This window comes from Lynx rufus, unplaced genomic scaffold, assembly GCF_022079265.1.
Source record: "Lynx rufus isolate CCGP_SWC_20201006 ecotype Redwood Valley unplaced genomic scaffold, mLynRuf1.p SCAF_16, whole genome shotgun sequence".
NCBI lineage: Eukaryota > Metazoa > Chordata > Mammalia > Carnivora > Felidae > Lynx > Lynx rufus.
The window spans coordinates 2,360,522-2,379,874 of record NW_025814830.1 but is presented as its reverse complement, the minus strand read 5'-3'; the positions used below and the strand labels follow the sequence as shown (position 1 = coordinate 2,379,874).

At 49.4% G+C, this 19,353-nt stretch overlaps 1 protein-coding gene across 1 annotated transcript in view; it reads left to right on the top strand.

The window, feature by feature from the left end:
• The window catches only part of PPP2R1A (protein phosphatase 2 scaffold subunit Aalpha), a 37,307-nt gene extending 21,600 nt beyond the window's left edge, over positions 1-15,707 (top strand). Inside the window, exons 5-15 of the mRNA XM_047077484.1 lie at positions 722-869; positions 972-1,127; positions 3,091-3,205; positions 3,310-3,380; positions 3,818-3,952; positions 10,141-10,314; positions 10,594-10,654; positions 11,254-11,408; positions 12,390-12,532; positions 15,013-15,104; positions 15,258-15,707. Of these exons, the coding sequence (XP_046933440.1) occupies positions 722-869; positions 972-1,127; positions 3,091-3,205; positions 3,310-3,380; positions 3,818-3,952; positions 10,141-10,314; positions 10,594-10,654; positions 11,254-11,408; positions 12,390-12,532; positions 15,013-15,104; positions 15,258-15,274 (1,267 nt within the window). The 3' untranslated portion in view covers positions 15,275-15,707. The remainder of the gene's footprint in view (positions 1-721; positions 870-971; positions 1,128-3,090; positions 3,206-3,309; positions 3,381-3,817; positions 3,953-10,140; positions 10,315-10,593; positions 10,655-11,253; positions 11,409-12,389; positions 12,533-15,012; positions 15,105-15,257) is intronic.
• The last annotated feature ends 3,646 nt before the right edge of the window (positions 15,708-19,353 follow it).

The following is a 19,353-nucleotide window of genomic DNA, read 5'->3' as shown; positions in this document are numbered from 1 at the left end:
ACCACATACGAAGTACTTACAATGGAATCTGACTCATAAAAGCACTCCACCCGTGCTGTGTGATGCTGTCTTCGCCTGCCCTAGGTCCAGAGCCCTCACACATACACTGGCTCAGTTTGGCTGCCTCCTCTACCCTCTTCCCTTAATCTTGATACCCCAGAGAATTTCTTGTATGTAAGACTCTCCTGGAACAGTTCACAAAAATGCTTCTAATTGGATTAAAATCTCCCATTACTATGTGTTCCTGTCCTTGAGCAAGCTCAGGCCCTGAGCTCTTACATGACAGCATACTGATTTACAGCTAGCCACATGTGCTTCGTGTGTGTGTGTGTGTGTGTGTGTGTACACGTGTGTACGCTTCCCCCATGCATCTCTAATTGGAGCAGTCGCTCCTGAAAAGTAAAACCTTTGAGGAGCCCCTGACCAGCCTCTTAGCTCAACAGCTTTATATGGTCATAATGATATAATCACCTTCCATGCACTGGAACTTAACCATGTGCAGACTGACTGCTCTGCTTTCACCCACATTATCATTTAAACTTCTTATCACCCTGTGTGGTAGGAAGTATCGCCGTCAGCTCCATTTTGTAGGCCTGGGAACACTCGGGAGAGGGGTCCTGACTTGCCCGGGGTCATGCAGGCAAAGCCAGCTGCTGTTTTCACTGTATACTGCTGTGAGATCTAGGGATTCCTCCTCCTGAGCCCCATTTCCAACCCCCAGGTACTTCCGGAACCTGTGCTCAGATGACACCCCCATGGTGCGGCGGGCCGCAGCCTCCAAGCTGGGGGAGTTTGCCAAGGTGCTGGAGCTGGACAACGTCAAGAGTGAGATCATCCCCATGTTTTCCAACCTGGCCTCTGACGAGCAGGTGGGTGCTCCCCAGCCTCCTCCCCCTCCAAACCGTGTCTACAAGGAATCCCAGAGCTAACGGGCCTCTGCCTCCCTCTCCCTGCTCCAATCCTCTCCCCAGGACTCGGTGCGGCTGCTGGCGGTAGAGGCGTGTGTGAACATCGCCCAGCTCCTGCCCCAGGAGGATCTGGAGGCCCTGGTGATGCCCACCCTGCGCCAGGCTGCCGAGGACAAGTCCTGGCGTGTCCGGTACATGGTGGCCGACAAGTTCACAGAGGTGAGTGGGGACTGTTGACGTCTCACAGATGGGGAAACTGAGGCCCTCAGAGGGGAAGGAGCGGGGCCACATACAGGAGCTGGGGTTTTAGTTAAATCCAATGGAGTCATCAGGTATTTGAGCATGAAGATCTCTGATCATCTGGCTGGGTCTCCTTTCACATGGCCAACCCGGTTGAGTAATACTGGCAACTTGAAGTGCTGTGTTGGGAAGGATTCTGAAGCCGAGTTCAGGTTCTGCAGAGAGCCATAAGAGCAGAGAAACGGTAGTACCTGTGTACTCTTGACCTATTTGAACTTTGTCCTTTTAAAAAGGGAAGGCATAGCCTGTATTAGTTTTGGGGGCTGCCATAACAAAGTACCACAGACAGGGCGGTACTTTATTCCCTCACTGTTCCTGGGTGCCGGAGGTTTGAAATCAAGGTGTCCTCTGGGGTGGTTAATCTGAGGCTTCTTTCCTCGGCTTGTAGATGGTCTTTTCCTGTGTCTTTGCATGGTCTCCCCGTTGTGCATGCCTGTGTCCTAACCTCCTCTTACAAGGATTCTGGTAATTTTGGATTAGGGCCACCTTAATAACCTCTTTAAAAATCCTGTGTTCAAATGCAGTCAACTTTGTGAGATAGTGAGGGGTTAGGACAGTTCAGCCCATAGCACAGCTCAAAACTTGGGTCAGAATGACTCCACTGGGCAGATAGAACAGGGACAAGATCCAGTGTCTCTGACTCTGAGGACAGTGCTCTTTCCATGGAGACCCAAGTTTGCTTTTCCCACCATCATGTTTGTTGACCACCAGCTCTTTTCTGGGTGCTGGGGATCCAGTGAATTCGCATTCCTGGCCTCCATGGGGCAGGCAGTCTGAAGGGGAAGGTCTACTGAGGTAGAGGGAAACGGTGCCCAGGCCGACAGACACGCATGAGGCACTGAGAATAGGAGGTGGTGCTGCAGCTGGTTCTAGAAGATGGGTGGGTGGGAGCTGGGATAGGGACTGTGTCCCAGCGAAAGGACAGCATGCGCACAGGGCCCTGGGAGGCCAGAGCCGGTGCGAGGGGCAGCATTTGGGGCTCACTCTTGGGGGCCCCATGTGAGGGAAAGCCAGAGAGAGGCTCAGGGTCTGACCTTGGGTGCACTCCACCCCATGGCTCCCCGTTCCTGTAAGTGTGTTTGTGGAAGGACTGGGAGCCTCCGGATAATATTTCCTGGGACCACCCATGTTCCCTGTGAAAATGTTAGCACGTGGCCGCACCCTGGAGGCTCAGCACCATGGTTAAAGACAATTCTGTCCTTGGCTTCTGGACAGCATGAACTGGATCACACTGGGTTTTAGATAAAAGCTCAGCAAAGGCAGGGATCTTCACACTGTTTGAGCCGCACTTGGCCTGCAAGAGATCCTCAGTAAATACCTGTTACGTGGAGAAGAGGCAACATTTGTTCCAGGTAGCATTAGGCCCTTCAGAGTTTTTGTCTGTCCCTCTCGGTCATGAACTGTCCTGCTTCCTCCTAGGGCTTCAAGAGTCAGGGGATAGGCAGGGCCTAGGAGGCCTTCTTCCCCCTTAATGTGTATACATTTATTTTCATTAGAAAAATAATTCATCTTGTAATTTGAAAAATACAGATGAATATAAATTAAAAAGCAAGAGCCATCACATGACTGGAATGTTTTTTGGTGGGGGGAGAAAACCCCACCCCAAATAGCTTGAGTGGTAGAGATGTGTTACCATTCTTAATGCAGACAACAGCGCTATGCGATAGGTAGTCTCATGGCCCTCATTTTGCTTTTAAGGAAACGGGCTCAGAGAGGCTTGAAGACTTGGCCCGGCTCACCCTGTGGTGCTGGGATTAGATCTCAGCAGTGATTCTAAGGGCGCACTCTTACCCTCACTTCTGGTGCCTTGAACTTTGATTCTGGTCTCAATTGCCCAGAGTACCTGCCCAGCTGTCTCACAGCCCCTGCTTTCTGTCTGCAGCTCCAGAAAGCAGTGGGGCCTGAGATCACCAAGACAGACCTGGTCCCCGCCTTCCAGAACCTGATGAAAGACTGTGAGGCCGAGGTGAGGGCCGCAGCCTCCCACAAGGTCAAAGGTTGGTGCTGGCAACCAGAACACAGCAAATGGATCGGTGTCTGAGGGGTTTGAGGTAGAACCAGATGTCAGGTTTCACCTTCTTCTGCCTCCCTTCTTCCACAGAATTCTGTGAAAATCTCTCAGCCGACTGTCGGGAGAATGTGATCATGACACAGATACTACCCTGCATCAAGGTAATGGAGTTTGGTGGGAGGATTAGGGGAGATCTGAGTCTGCTAAAGGGATGGAGATGGGGCTTTATGGACATCCAGACGCAGATAGTCCCCAGCCTTCTGGGGCCAGGCAGACTTGGGTTGGAAGCAGTTGGGTTTCCTGAGTGCAGGCAGAATCTGAAGCTTGGGGCCGAGCTTGGAGGTGGGAGTGCTTCCTCTCAAAAGTCCCAAGAGCCTTGGGATTGGGTGGAGGCTACTGGGAACATGGAACTCTAAGCAGGTGGGACAGGTAAGAAACTGCCGTGTACCTGTGTGCCCTAAACCGTCCCTGCTCCATGCGGGAGATGGGCAAAAGCAGGCCATGGCTCAGGCCTCTTAGGAAGTGGGAGTCTGCTTGGCCATTTGCTGCTGCGGGGGTTGTCCTGATCCTGTGGCTCCCCTTTCCCTGTCCCCCCCAGGAGCTGGTGTCAGACGCCAACCAACACGTGAAGTCAGCCTTGGCCTCCGTCATCATGGGCCTCTCCCCCATCCTGGGCAAAGACAATACCATTGAGCACCTCTTGCCCCTCTTCCTGGCTCAGCTGAAGGATGAGGTAATGGTGCCGGGAAGGCTCTGAGCTCTGTATTGGCAGAGGTGACAGGTGGGTCAGCTGCTTTCCTAGATTGGTCTGGAATCTCCTAGAATCTCAACAGACACCCAGGTCCCGAATGAGTTGGATATTGGTGGGCACAACGGAGTGTGTGTTCACTCGTTCACTTATTAGGCAATGTTTTGCACTCCCTTGCTCTGTGCTGATTCTTTCTCTGGGGATCAGGGACACCAAAAGAGACTAAGACAGTTTCACTCCTCAGAGACCTTCAGAGACTGACAGTGGAGAGAGAGAGATGGGCAATCCCATGATCGCATAGGTGCTGTGATAAGTTCATGTCTGCTAGGATTTAGGCTAAGATGCCGTAATAAAGACCCCCAAATACAGTGGCTTATGTAAGATAATTTTCTTACAACAGTTCAGAGCTAGGTGGGTCCTATATGAGGGGTTACCTCTGCTGACCTCCACACTCTCTGGGTCTGAGGCAGCTGCTCCAATCTTCACCATCCCCAGCCAGGATGAAGGCAGAAGGTATTAGACAACAGGAAATGTGTGGTCCTTGTAAGAGGGCACCCACCAGTCTGTTCCACGCCCCACACGCCCCACTGGCCAGAGCCAGTCATTTGACCACACCTTGCCATTCATTTGGGCTGGAGTACAGAAGATGAGAGTGCCAGGCGGGGGCTAGACAGGTTGTGGGGTGACAGCCAGGGAAGGAGTTTGGACTTGAACTATGGGCGTCACAGATGTGGGTGCCAGAAAGGAACCCTGAGGCTACTGTCAAAGAAAGATTGCAGCATGGAGGCCAGAAGAGGTGCAGGGAGACCAGACTGGTGGGAGAGGAGGTGTGGCTACAGAGATGGGGAAGGTCTATGTGGGGGGGGGTGGTTTGCAGGCTCCCTGGTTCCTGTCATGGTGGTGACCAGGCAGACGGTGAGACTCTTCAGTGCTTTGTGACTTCCTCGTTGCCAAAGGCCTCCGTCTCCCTCTCTCCCTGCCCTCCCCGCCCTTCCCCCAGCACACACAGTGCTAGGAAATCGCATCAGATTTCAGTCCCCTGCCACTCCCCCAAAATATCACATTATTAAATTCCGCTATGATGGGATAATCTCTCAGCCCCAGAATTACAAATCAAATTTGTACAAATTACAAATTCAACAAATCTTGTGTTGAAGACTGTGCACCTGCTAAAGAAAAGCTTAATAATCTTACTGTTGATCATTTATTTGTGTCACTTGTTACAGTTCAAACCAGAATTCATTTTTATAATGACTCAAATTTTATGACCTAAGTGAAGTGCTTCACACACACGTTTTCTTTTATAAGCATGCTTTTTGTAGCTATAGCTTGTTACAAATATAGTTTGTATTTGCTTCTGATGCTTAAGTGGAGACAGCTTGGCTGGTGAGCGTTGGCTTCTGTGTCCTTTTAACACCTCACCAGGGTCTCAAGGAGCATTTTGCTTCCTGGCATCAAAGGGAGCTCCACATTCAGCTTGCGTGTGAAGGTGAGCCCACATGTGCTACAGCAGTGCCACAGCTAGGGCCGGTTTCTGCACCGGCTTCGCCTTCAGCAAGTGCTACGTGATGGTCCTGTTCCCGCAGCCGTAGTGCGCCCCAGGGCAGCTTCTCTTGCAAAGAAGACAAGACCCATCATGGTTTTCTTTGTCTTTTTCCTTTGTATTTTTTTAAAATATTTATTTAATTTTGAGAGGGAGAGAGCGAGCATGAGTGAGAATCCCAAGCAGACTCTGCACTAACAGACCGACATGGGGCTCAAACCCACGAACTGTGAGATCATGGCCTGAGCTGAGACTGAGTCAGACTCTTAAAACCAACTGAACCACCCAAGTGCCCTGACCCATCGTGGCTTTCTTGGTGTGCGATACTCATCTGGCTTGTATCTGGAATTTCAATTCTAGACCTGTAAACTTTACATTTCATACTTGATAAGATTTATAAACTTACCCAAATAAAAAGAGCCTTTTTCTGGGTATGCCTAAACAGAGGTTTTTAAATGGTTTAAGCCATCGTATTTGTATCTTCTCTTGTGTTCAGGACACTGGCTTGTGCAGCAGGGGCTCAGAGATGACCTCCCAGGAGCTGGGCAGGCGCTAGCCCTGTACAGTCCAGGCCTGCTGAGTTAACCCTTCACTGCACACACTCACTTGGTTTATTGGTTCATTTCTACGCCTTGTTCTTTTTTTGCTTGTGTTTTAACAAGGAAATAGTTTTTTGCCATCCCCGAGGGCAAGTGGTGTCTGTGGGAAAGCCTTCATCTGAGAAAGGCCTCTCTTGTCTCTGGTCTCTGGCTGACACGGAGTCTCAGAATTGTACTTGACCTTTTCAGATGCCCCAGCGAGGGTTGCTCTTGAGCTGTGGCCCCGAGTTCTTCTTCTGGGCTTTCTGAGACGGCAGGTGCTCCACATCAGGGAATGACGTGGCAGCCGGGGGGAGGAAGCCTGTTGACAGAGGAGGCTTAGCTCGGCTCCTGTGCTGCTGCAGAGCCCAAATCCAGTTAGACGGTGTGCTTTGTTGGGGGCCCATTTCTTCCTTGTCTCCAGAGGTGAGACTCCCAAGTAGGCACACACCATATTTTTCCATCCTTAGAATTGTGTATGACTAACCTTCCGAGACAGGAAATCGGCCCACTCACTGTCGGGACATTTCCGTTCACATCCCTGGATAAGTGCTAACTCCCCTAATTTTTCATCGTGTTTGAAAACTGAGGCCGGACTCCTCACATGGGTCTCCGCTCAGTGCAGGAAGGCCATCACAGTGGTTTTATATGCATTTCAAATGTCTTTTATTCAAATGAGCCATCAATCCAGTTAGTTTTCAACTTATTCAAAGAAGAAATTTCCCTCTCTTTTGGGTATTACAGATGCCTTCATTCCAAGTGGGGAAATGCACAAGGCTCTCTCCTCTCCCTTCCCAGCCCTGACTCTGACCGCATCTTGGTCCGCTCAGTTGACTTGAATCATCCTCATTACTTTCCCCTGGAGTAGATTGTGACTCATGTACGTCTATACTAACGCGCTTTTTCTAACCTGGGGTTAGGATGGCAGACAGGGCAGCTCCCGCTCCAGGAATCTTTCTTAGGAAAAGAAAGAAGAACAGGTATAGTCTCTCATGTAAGTTCAGGCTTTTAAACAACTGTCACAGGAAAAGGACACCAGCAGGGTGGACAGCACTGGAATAGTTCCTCCCTTCCTCAGCATCCTTGGCTCTAGAAAGAACTGAATTAATACCTTGTAGGGAGGGAAATGGTGTTGGTTCTGACAGTTCTTTAGCCGTTGGACTGGCCAGCCGGAAACTGGCTGTCTTCTGTTCCTAAATGAGACCTTACAGTGTTTGATAAAGAAAAGATGTGCTCGTAGGCAGGGCCTCCGGGGATTCTACTCTGGAGGTACCAGCCAAGCCATGTTGTCCTCACAGTAGTGGCCGTACCTGTCACGGCTGCTGCATCTACGTCCCCACCTCCATGCTCAGGGTCAGCGATAGGCTAGAACAGCCCTCTGCCCAGAAGAGCTGTCACACTTGTGGTTGCTGTTGATCAAAGTGAATGGATAAAGTCAGTGAGGGAGCAGGTGCACAGGAGACCCTGCACGAGCCCCCAGATGTCCTCTCCTTGCAGTCCTATGGACGGCGCTTAAATCTCCCACAAGTGATGTGTGACCGCGTGTTGCCAACCAAGGAAGCTCACTGAGCCTTGGTTTCCAGGGATTTTAGAGAGGGGTTGGTCAGATAGCCAAGGAATGGAGCTGCCTGCATGGCTGACCTCAGTTACTCTGTATCCAGCCCCTCCAGAGGTCAAGTGGTACCTCATGGCCCACAGCCCTCCCTGTAAGTCATGTTGTTAGAGTTGTCTGTCCGGCATGGCCCAAGCTTCCCAGGTGACCACAGAGACGCTCTCATCAGACAGGATATTCTCCCAGGAGCTGGTCAGGGGCCCAGCCCTTGTTTGGAACATGCCTAATTGGATCCGGATCGACCTGGATCTGCGGAGTTAAACCCATTATGGCACTGTGTACTTGTTTACTTGGTTCATTGATTCGTTTCTTACTTGGTTCAGGTTACAAAGAACTAGTGACGTTTGCCATCTGGGAACATACGATTTGGAACAAGGTTCTAGTAGGGCTTCTGTTTTTTGTTTTTGTTTTTTAAATTTGCAAATTTTTTTTCTTTTCAAATTTCTATATAAATTTTAGTTAGTTAACATATAATGCAATATTAGTTTCAGGAATAGAATGCAGTGATTCGTCACTTGCATACGGCACCTGGTGCTCATCACAGGTGCCCATCCCCCCACCGACCTCTTTCCATCAACCCTCAGTTTGAGTCTCTCATGGTTTGTTTCCCTCTCTCTTTCTCCCCTCCCATATGTTCATCTTTGTTTTTGTTTTTTTAATTTTTTGTAACGTTTGTTTATTTTTGAGAGAGAGAGAGAGACAGCATGAGTTGGGGAGGGACAGAGAGAGAAGGAGACACAATCTGTAGCCGGCTCCAGGCTCTGAGCTGTCAGCCCAGAGCCTGACATGGAGCTCGAACTCACAAACCATGAGATAATGACCTGAGCCAAAGTTGGACATTTAACCAACTGGGTCATCCCGGCACCCCCATCTGTTTTGTTTCTTAAATTCCACATATAAGTGAAATGGTACGGTATTTGTCTTTCTCTTGACTAACTTCTTTCACTTAGCATAATACACTCTAGCTCCATCCACATTGTTGCAAATGGCCAGATTTCATTCTTTTTCATGGCCAAGTAATATTCCATCTATATTTATATGCCACATCTTCTTTATCCTTCCATCAGTTAATGGACATTTGAGCTCTTTCCATACTTTGGCTATTGTTGACAATGTTGCTGTGAACATCGGGGTGCATACACCCCTTCGAATCTGTATTTTTGTACACTTTGGATAAATACCTAGTAGTGCAATTGCTGGGTCATGGGGTAGTTCTATTTGTAACTTTTTGAGGAACCTCCATACTGTTCTCCACAGTGGCTGCACCAGCTTGCATTTCCACCAACAGTGTGAGAAGGTTCCCTCCCCCCCCCATCCTCGCCGACATCTGTTTCTTATTTTGTTAATGTGAGCCATTCTGACAGGTGTGAGGTGGTATCTCATCGTGGTTTTGATTTGTATTTCCCTGATGAAGAGTGGTGTTGAGCATCTTTTTGTGTGTCTATTGGCCACCTGGATATCTTCTTTAGAAAAGTGTCTCTTCATATCTTCTGCCCATTTCTTCACTGGATTATTTGTTCTTTGGGTTTTGGGCTTGATAAGTTTCTTAATAGATTTTGGATCCTAACCCTTTATCTGATATATCATTTGCAAATATCTTCTCTCATTCTACAGGCTGCCTTTTAGTTTTGTTGACTGTTAACTTTGCTGTGCAGACTTTTGTCTCGATGAAGTCTAAGTAGTTCATTTTTGCTTCTGTTTTGATTAACAGTAACTGTGTTTATGTGCCTTTTCTTTTAAGTTGTTCTCCTCCTTTAGGGAAGTAGGTGGGGTACATGTGTTTGTGTCTGTGTATCTTATAATATATATGTGCATGTACTTATATAGTAAGTCAGCGCTCATAATACCGGTAGTCAACAGGCAGCTGAAAGTGCATTCCTTCAGCAGAAGTGTATTGAGTGCCTGCTAAGGGCCAGAGACTCTGCCGGGTCCTGGAGACATAAGGATGAATGAGACTTACTCCTTACAGAGCTCAAAGACTAGCGGGAAGAATAGAAGTCATAGAAGTGATACTAATGAGCTCCCGCACATCACGCCTCTTGTGGATCAGACATCAGCAGGCACTTTAATGGTCTCAACCACCCTCGAGGCAAGATGTATGTTTCCCTGTCACAGATTAGTATCCAGGGAGGCCCTGTCCTTTGCTGCCGGGCTCACAGCTGCCACACAGCAGAATGGGAATGTTATCATGTCTGTTCTTTCCAGAGCACCATATTTTTGCAGCAATTGCTGCCAGTTCTTCAGAACAGCTAAGCATCTCTTATGCTCTGTGGTGAGATTCAAAAAGCTGCTCACGTAATGTGCTTGCTGAAGAGGAGCTGGACAGGGCAGTAGCAGGCCCTCGGGAGGTGGTGTGGCTTCTAGGGAGTTGATGCTGTGCGGCTCTGTGAGCTGTCTTCTGGGCCAGGTGCGTCCTCTTAGACCCCCATCCTCCTCTCAGTGCCCGGAGGTGAGGCTGAACATTATCTCCAACCTGGACTGCGTGAACGAGGTCATTGGCATCCGACAGCTGTCCCAGTCCCTGCTGCCCGCCATCGTGGAGCTGGCCGAAGACGCCAAGTGGCGGGTGCGGCTGGCCATCATCGAGTATATGCCCCTGCTAGCCGGACAGCTGGTGAGTGAGGCGGCCTGGAGTCAGGCCTTGTTGTGTTCAGCGTGTCCAGGGCTCTCACAGTGTCACCAAGGCCCCCCGAGGGCTGTCTGGGGAGTAGGAGGAAGGGGCATGGGAAATGGGGCTGTAAAGGTGAAGAGACTTCCGTTAGAACAGAGAAGGGAAGGGAGTCCCCCAGGGGAAGCTGAGGAGTATCTGATGTGTTTGGGTGGGTGTGTTTCCCTGTGTATCGCTGGAAACTCCCCAGTCTCCTTTGATTCCTTCTCTTTTTTTCTCCTGCAGGGGGTAGAGTTTTTTGATGAGAAGCTCAACTCCTTGTGCATGGCATGGCTTGTGGATCATGGTGAGTCCCTCCGGCAGGTGGGGGAGGATGTTGGTGCTCCAGGAAGGATGGACTCAGCATTGACTGGGGCTTGCAGGGGTGTGGAGTCACTGCCCCAGGCCATCTGCCGCTTATGTGGACCAGCTCCCTTTTTAGAATCCTGGATAAGGGCAGGGTGGGAAGGGAAACAGCAGATCACCCAGGGGCGGCCTGGCCCGGTACAGTGTAGAGAGTGCCAGGGCGGCTGGGCAGGCGACTCGGGCTGGAATCCTGCCCCTGGCTGTGGAAACTCGAGCACACTCCTCTGTGAAACGGGTGAGAACTGCTCATTGTTTTCACTGAGGTAAAAGTGTTTGTTTGTTTCACTGCCATTCCAAGTATTAGTTACTAAATAATTTGCTTAGGCATATCAGTTTACCCATCTGTAAAAAGGTCAGTAGTGGAAGCTGTGTCTTGGAGCTGTTGGGAAGATACTGCACGAAAAGAAACCGCACTTGAGCAAGTAGCACCGGCTTTGCTTCACCTGCAGCCCGGCACCCAGGGCTGCCCGGTCAGCAGTAGCGAGGGACTGCTCCCTGCCCGCTCAGCCCTTCACCTTCTGAATCCCCACCCTTCTGCAGTCTATGCCATCCGTGAGGCGGCCACCAGCAACCTGAAGAAGCTGGTGGAGAAGTTTGGGAAGGAGTGGGCCCATGCCACTATCATCCCCAAGGTCTTAGCCATGTCTGGGGACCCCAACTACCTGCACCGCATGACTACACTCTTCTGCATCAATGTGAGTGCCCCCACCTGCCCGCTGGCCTGTCCCCCAGCGAACTGAGAGTACCTGGGAGAGGAGGGATGGCCGGGGTCCTTAGGAAGACATCTGGTTCGGGAGTGGGGACGTGGTAGAGTTGGGGGCGGGGAGGAGGGCAGGGATGGGTCCCTGGGGAACTACAGGCCAGGGTAGGGACCTGCATGGGGAGAACCCAGGACTGGGGAGGTTTGGCCTGCTGAGCAGTGACTGCCAAACCTTTCGGAGCATCCCTCTTGTTGTCTATAAAGTATATGTGTATATTTACATATGATACATTGTTTATGTGTGCAAGCTCTAGAGTCAGACCTACTCATTAATTCTAGTTCTGCCATAGATTCGTCATAGACCTTGGGACATTTCCCAACTGCTCAGTGTTTCAGTTTTCTTACCAATAAAGTACTCATCCTGTTAATCACAATACCTTACTCAGGAGGTTGTAAAGATTAATCTGGCCATACACGCACAGGGCTTAGAACAGTTGTGTTATGTGGAGCGAGGGCTCCTTTCTAGTCACTTAAATAAACCATCCACATAGCTAGAAATTAAAAGATAGAATTTAACAACATACAAATATAACTGAGTGTTCTAATGATTTCTTCCCACATCTCACTTTGGAAACCATCACACTAAGGAAAGCATCCTGGGGTTAGGAATCCAGCCCATCCCCAGAAGATAAAGGGAAGTCTGAGGATGGGGAGATGGGACCAGGACAGTCTGAGCTGAGGGCTTCCAGGATAGGGAGACAGTGGTATTAAGGTGCTAGGAGGGCGTTAGTAGAGATGGCAGCCTCGGGAGAATAAACTGTTCCAGAGTGAGTGAACCTGGGCTCAGAGGCCCCCATGTTGCTCAGCGACACCCTCAGGCGTGATGATCACTGAGGTGGCCTGGTCAGAGGAAGGAGGAAATGGGAGTTAGCCATGAGCTTTGTATAATCACCTCTCTGTCACTCACCGCCCCCAGGTGCTGTCTGAGGTCTGTGGGCAGGACATTACCACCAAGCACATGCTGCCTACAGTTCTGCGTATGGCTGGGGATCCTGTCGCCAATGTCCGCTTCAATGTGGCCAAGTCCCTACAGAAGATAGGGCCTATCCTGGACAACAGGTGAGGTCTGGACCCTCCTTCACACACCGGCGGGGCTGATTCTAGGCATCTTAATCTTTGACCTTTGAAGTTGGAGCCTAGGGTTGGAGACCCAGCGTGGCTCTTGCTGTGTAAGCCTGGCCGGTCTCTTCATCTTCCCAAGGTCTTAGTTTCCTCAGATGTGGAATGAGAATTCCCATGGCCCACCTCATAGTGGGAGGGAGGCAGTAGGATGGCAGTTGTGTATATACTGGTAGCAACAGGGAAGAAAATGAAATTAGCAAGTTTTAATTATTTTTGAATGTGTGTGTATGTGTATTCTTATTGCATCAAACCCGTCAGATATCAAGGAATAAATTTAATAAAAGATGTAGAACATTTTTAGTGAAAACTATAGAACATTGCTTTGAGAAATTAAAGATTCACTTAATATTCTCAGATGGAATTGTTCCCCAAATTTATGTATAGATTCAGTATAATCTCAGTCAATCTTAGCAGGTTCTTTATTGAAAAATTGACAAGTTGATTCTGGAATTAACAGAAACGAAAAGATCTGGAGTAGCAAAAGTGGTCCCAAAAAAGAAAAAAGTTGGAAGACTTTTAATACCAGATACCAAGACTTATGATACCATGGTAATTAAAAAGTGAGGTGTTGGCACAATAATGTAGCCCAATGACCCAGAATCAAGGGCACAGAAACAGACCTGTGTGTATGTAACAGTAGGTGCTACTGCAGTTGAGGAGTGAAATGTAGGTATTTTCATAGACAGCCCAGTCAGTTGGATATGCATGGGGGGGCGGGGAGCGGGTTCCCACTTCAGTGTGTGAGCGAATTAGAGATAATCGACCATAATCAGAAAAATAAAAAAGATTTTAGAAGAAAATTTGGGACAAGATCTTTAAGACTTAACAAAGATTTATTAAATTGCTCAGATTTGTTAAATAGCTCACCAGGGGAAAAGGTTGGTGAGTTCTCCTTGATTGAAAAGAACTTCATTGAAAGAGAACATTATGAGGGGCCCCTGGGTGGCTCAGTTGGTTAAGCGTCCAACTGTTGACTTTGGCTCAGGTCATGATCTCAGGGTCGTGAGATCCAGTCCCAGGTCGGGCTCCGCGCTGGGTGTGGAACCTGCCTAAGAGTCTCTCCCTCTCCCTCTCCCCCTCCCCCACTGCCCATGCCCCCTCTCTCTCAAAAAAAGAAACACATTATGAGAGTAAAATGGCAAGCCACTGATTGGGAGGATTGGGGGTAATACCTATTTCTGACTAAGGAGGGACTCATCCAGACTACTTTCCTACTAATCAATAAGACAAACCCCCAAGAAAGATACGGGCAAAACCGACTTGAAGACGCACTTCTGAAAGAAGATCTCCTTGTAGCCATTAATATGTGACAGGGTGCTCAACATCATCAGCCATCAGGAAATCGCAAATGAAAATACACCCCAGAATGGCTTAACCTGAAAAAAATTCGGGGTCATTCGGCGTTTGTAGAATGGCTGGAACTCTCATACACAGCAGGTGAGGCCGTGAGTGGCATATAGGTGCAGTCACTCTGAAAACTGGTAGAATCTAGTGGAGCTAAGTGTAAGTACACTGTGAGCCAGCACAGCACGTCCATTCCTGGAGAAACGAGTGCTTATTTGTAGCAAAAGGACGTTCGTGGTAGCTTTATTCATATTAGCCACAGAATGGAAACACTCCCAAGTGCCCACCAGCAGTGCAGAGGATAAAATCCTGGTTTGTTCATACCGTGCGAGACTGTATTGAGCAATGAAGACGCCTGCTCTACTTAACACAGGTGATTCTCACCAGCGTCATGTTGAGTGAGAAGCCGGACGGACCCAGGGAAACAGCCTGTGTGATTCCACTTCTGTCAAGTTCCAAAATAGGCAAAACAGATCTAGATGATAGAAGAGAGAATGGTAGCTGTGTGGGGCAAAGGAACGGTTCTGTTAACTGGAAGGGGACATGCCTTCATTTCCCCAAACACTTGACTTGCCGTGTGGGTGCATTTCCCAGGGGCCCTTACTGGAGAGTAGATACCTCCCCCTTGGCTCCTATTGGGCCAGGTATTTCTCCTTCAGCACTTGATACGTCTCTGTTAATTATCGTCAGTTTGGTCTGTGTCTTCCTCCTCGCCCAAGCCCTTGCCACGGGCAAGGCTCAGGTGTTGGATTTACCACTCTGCTCACACCTAATGCATAGTAGGCCTCAGTAAATATGTTAAATAAAGACATCCATTTGCTGAGCCTCTGAGACTTGTGGGTCTTGTGATTCTCTGCCCCACTTTCCCAGACTGACTGACCTCCTTTGTCTGTTCTGGACCCCCAAGACCTCTGTCCTAGTTTGTTAGACTTCCAGCCCGCAAAGCATTTCATCTCTGGGCACATGTGCGTGTCTGTACCTGAACCCCTCCTGGCCCAGAAACCCTCTGCCTCCCTCACGCCCCCAGCCTAGATTGCCTCACCCTTTCCCTCACCTTTCCTTTCTCCTTCCAGCACACTGCAGAGTGAAGTCAAGCCCATCCTAGAGAAGCTGACCCAGGACCAGGATGTGGATGTCAAGTACTTCGCCCAGGAGGCTCTAACTGGTAAGGCGTGAACTCAGACACCCCGGCGGGAGGGTGGTGTACAAGGATGAGCCTAGGCCTGAGAACAGCAGCTCCTGGGAGGGAGAGATGCAGAGCAGTTGGGGGCAGAGGGCTAGCTGTGGTTCTGACTCCCTCCTGTTCCTGTTCCCCCAGTTCTGTCTCTCGCCTGATGCTGGAAGAGGAGCCGACGCTGGCCTCTGGTGTTCACCCTCCCCCCCAAGTCCGTCCCTCAGGGAGACGGTGGGGGGCCTTTGGCTGTCACTCCCTGTGCATGGTCTGACCCCAGGCCCCTTCCCTCAGCACGGTTCTTCCTCTCCCCAGCCTGGGAATCCGACTTCTTGCTGTCCACCTCCCGAGGGCCTTGGGGAGCACAAGGTGGGACAGGGCAGTGACCCTGGGAGGAAGGGGCCACTTCCATCCGCAGAGATGTGAGTGTCCAGGGTCACTGGCTCCGGCTGCTGTAATGGGGACCCCCTACCCCATCTTCTCCACCTCCTTTCTCCCTTCCTCTCCCCACCCCCCTCAGTGGTTTTTTTGTGTGTCGACTGTGCCGTTTTTATTTTGTTTTTTCCCTTTTCACAGAGAAATAAAGGTCTAGAAATAGCTGGTCCTCTGGTTTTAGTCACTAGCATGGAGGAGGGGTGCCACTCCAAGGCCATGCTTTCTCCCACTCTCTTTGGGGAAGACCTAATTATTGGGCTTGGGATTTCTCTGGGGAACCACCAGGAGTGTAGCTGGCCTGCAGGGTAGAGAGGGTCCATGAGGTGTCTGTGGCCAGCAGAGGCCTGGCTGCAGCTTAGACTCATAGACATCAGCCAAGTATGTGGTGGTTCATAGCAGGTGCTTTGGAGCCAGACTGCCTGGGTCCAGATCCCAGTTCTTTTAGAAATGGCTGTGTGACCTCGATTGAGTTGGTTACCCAGTTTCCCCAAGCTCAGTTTTGTACTTTGTAAAATGGGGAAAACGGTAGAGTCGAGATTGCAGTGTGAAGACTAAATAAGTTCATATATGTCAAGTGGGTAACCGCGCGTAGCACGTGAGAAGCTATGCCTTGCTGGAGAGCCCCCTGTGGGTCAGGCCCTGCTGCTGAGGAAGCCCCAGGGCCGTCACAGGGAATGAATGGGAAGGGTTCCGGCAGGATGGAGCCCGTTGTCCCTCAATACCAGTTCTTCCCATTTCTTCACTAATAGAGACACTCTGCTTTGTAGCTGGGCACGTCTGCCTGGATTCAAGGCATTTTCCAGGTCTCTTGACATTCGAAGTGGCATTGTGACTAAATTCTGCCCAATAACATGTGAACAGAAGCGGTGTGTGCAGCTTCTAGGAAGTGTTCCCCAGGAGGAGCTATGCACCCACTGCTTTTCCTCCTTCCTGCATTTTAGACTATAGATCAGATGACTGGAGTGGGAGCAGCCATCTTGGGCCAGTAAGCCCAGCAAGGTAGCAGAACAAGATAAGAGGAGCCTGGGTCCCTGATGCTGTGACAGCCCACACCAGTGTGGGTTACTTGGGGGAGTTAAACTGTTTGACTCACTGTTCATTTGGGGTTTCATCACTTGCAGGTCACCAAATTCTAACTGATGCAGGGGCCAAAGAGCCCCGGAGAGAGGAACAGGAGACTTAGTGGATGGTGGTACGTGTAAGGTTTCACAGAGGACACGATACTGAGTGAAATTTTGCTCAGCCGGGTGGACGGGAACTTGGCACTGGGTGGCAAAGCGATTTCACCAGCTCAGCCCTCGTGTTACTGAGTCCCTACTGTTAGGCCCGACTGCGCCCTGGGGGATGAGGGTGAAGGAAACCGTTCCTCCCGTTTTTGACTTACGTTGGTTTCATAAGGGAAGGGTCTGTGGCTTACATTGAGGCCCCACCCTCCACCCAACACAAATGTACCTTTCCTGGGGTATAAATATTTGAAGGACTGACTGAGTGAAGAATTGATGAAGTTGGGGGTGGGGCAGTGTGGTCACTTTCAGCATGATGAACGTTCAAGTTCAGTAGGCAGTCTACCACTAATTGTTGAAAGAACATTCAGATGGATGCTGCGTGGTGTTTCATCTGTATTTTACTGTGTAACAACACACCTGCAAAACTTGGTGATTGAAAACAATGAAAATGTATTCCTCATCATTCTGCAGTCTGGGCTCAGGTCAGTTGGAAGCTTCCTCCATATGGTATCTGCTGGAGTTGGAATGTTCAGGATGAGTTTGTCACTCCTGTGTCTGGGAGTACCACCTCATCCGAGACCTGTTACAGCACCGTGACCTCTCCAGGGTGGCTGGACCTCTTTATCTGATGGCTTATGGTTCCAAAGCAGCTTCCAAGAGAACGAGTCCCAGTTTACTCACTTTCAAACCTCTGCTCGCATCACAAACCAAAACAAGTCACATGGTGAAGCTCAGAGTCTGTGTGGGGAGGGACCTCGCAAGATGTGAAAACCTGGAGGGTATGGTTCACTGGGGGGCTGCCAGTAATAATCTCCAACACATGGTCCAGAGAGAAACTTCGAGTTCCATCTTAGCTCTGTTAGAGGCGGGTGGAGGCATCAACAGCATAAGGTGAGGCTGATGGCAGAGAGTATAGAGCATTTGGAGAAAGCCGAAGATGTATACTTTATCCTGGAAGCTGAAAGCAGCCACAGGGATTTTGGTAAAGGAGTGACAGCATCAGAATTAGAGGGGGTGGGAGGACCTGGAGGATATGGTCTAAGCAAGAGAGGAGTTTTGAGCTGGAGCAGGTACTGTGCAGTTGGGGAGGTTGTGGGTAAAAAGGGAAGCGAAGCTTCTCAAGGGGACAGATTGAGACTGGGTAACACTTGGATCTGGGAGTAAAGGGAAGGATGCAGTCATCTTGGCAACCAGGGTTCAAGCCTTCTGAGACCACCTGCTCTTCTCTGAGAAACCGTCTCGGTTCCTGCAAAGCTACACGCGCTTCAACATCGCCAACCCTTTGCGCGTAACACGAACCTCTACCTGGAAAGCTTTCCCTCCTCACTCCTCAGGAAACAGAAGTAATTCAGTGTGGAGAGTGGGAAAACAAGTGGGGAGTGGCACTGAGGAGAAGTATGTGGGGGCAGATTTTGAAGAGCCCTCAAATACAGTGAAGGGATTGATTGTGACCCTGAGGGAAGATCCAGCAAGATTTAGGGGAGATCCTTCTGGGGTCAAATGAGGCCAGGGGGCCAGAGAGGAGGCTGGGATGATGGTCCTAGGGGGCAAGGGCAGGGCCTCAGCGGGGGCTGTGGCTGAGGAGAGCAGATTGGGGAGGTAGACTTGAGGCCACTTCTGCTTTTCAAACGCACAGGGAAGTTACACAAGATGAAGCTGGAAGGAAGGCCCTGTCCGCATCCTGTTCTCAGATCTAATCAAAATTTAAAGCCTCAGCATGTGCCTTGCCACCGGCGCTCCTGTCTAAGGAAATCCCTGCTCCAACCACTCCCTTTAGTCCTTCTCTGTGCAGCTGTGTTTTTCAGATGACGAAACAGACCCAGAGTGTTTTGGGTTTCTGATGTGGGCTCTTACGGACATACCAGATCAGAACTCCACAAATCTCTCCCAGAAGAAAAAGTGCCTTAATTTCTTCTAGTAGCCCAAGATCCTTTTAGGTCCTAACCAAGGAGGAAAGCTGGCCCTATAAGCTAGGCGAGAAGAAGCAGAGCATGGCTGGCCCTATAGGAAATAGGGTCCTGGTCTCTTAACCATAATGCAAAATCTAGAAATCTATGGTCAGCTTTTTAATGAGTTATTGGGGGCAAAACCTGATCTCTCCTGAGATCTACTATAGTCTAAACAAAGCCTAACTTTAGAGCTTTTATTCCTCTTACGTAGAATATACATCACAGCAGAAATCTCTATATCAGGAATATATGGAATGCATTTGATGGGTAATCAAGAGTATCCACAAAAGTCCAGGCCCAGATGGCTTGAGTAAATTCTACCAAAACATTTAAAGCATTAATACCAATTTTTCACAAACTCTTCGCAAAAGTAGTAGTACTTCCCAACTCATTTTGAAGCCAACGTTACCTTGATACTAAAACCAGACAACAACACCAGAAGAAAACTATAGGCCAATATCCTTCATAAACATAGATACGAAAAACCTCTACTAAATACTAGCAACCCAAATCCATCAGTACACAGAATTAGGCACCATGATCAAATGAAATTTATCCCAGTCATGCAATGTTAATTTAACATCAGAAAAATCAATGAAAGATAAAAACCATGTGATCATCGATGCTGAAAAA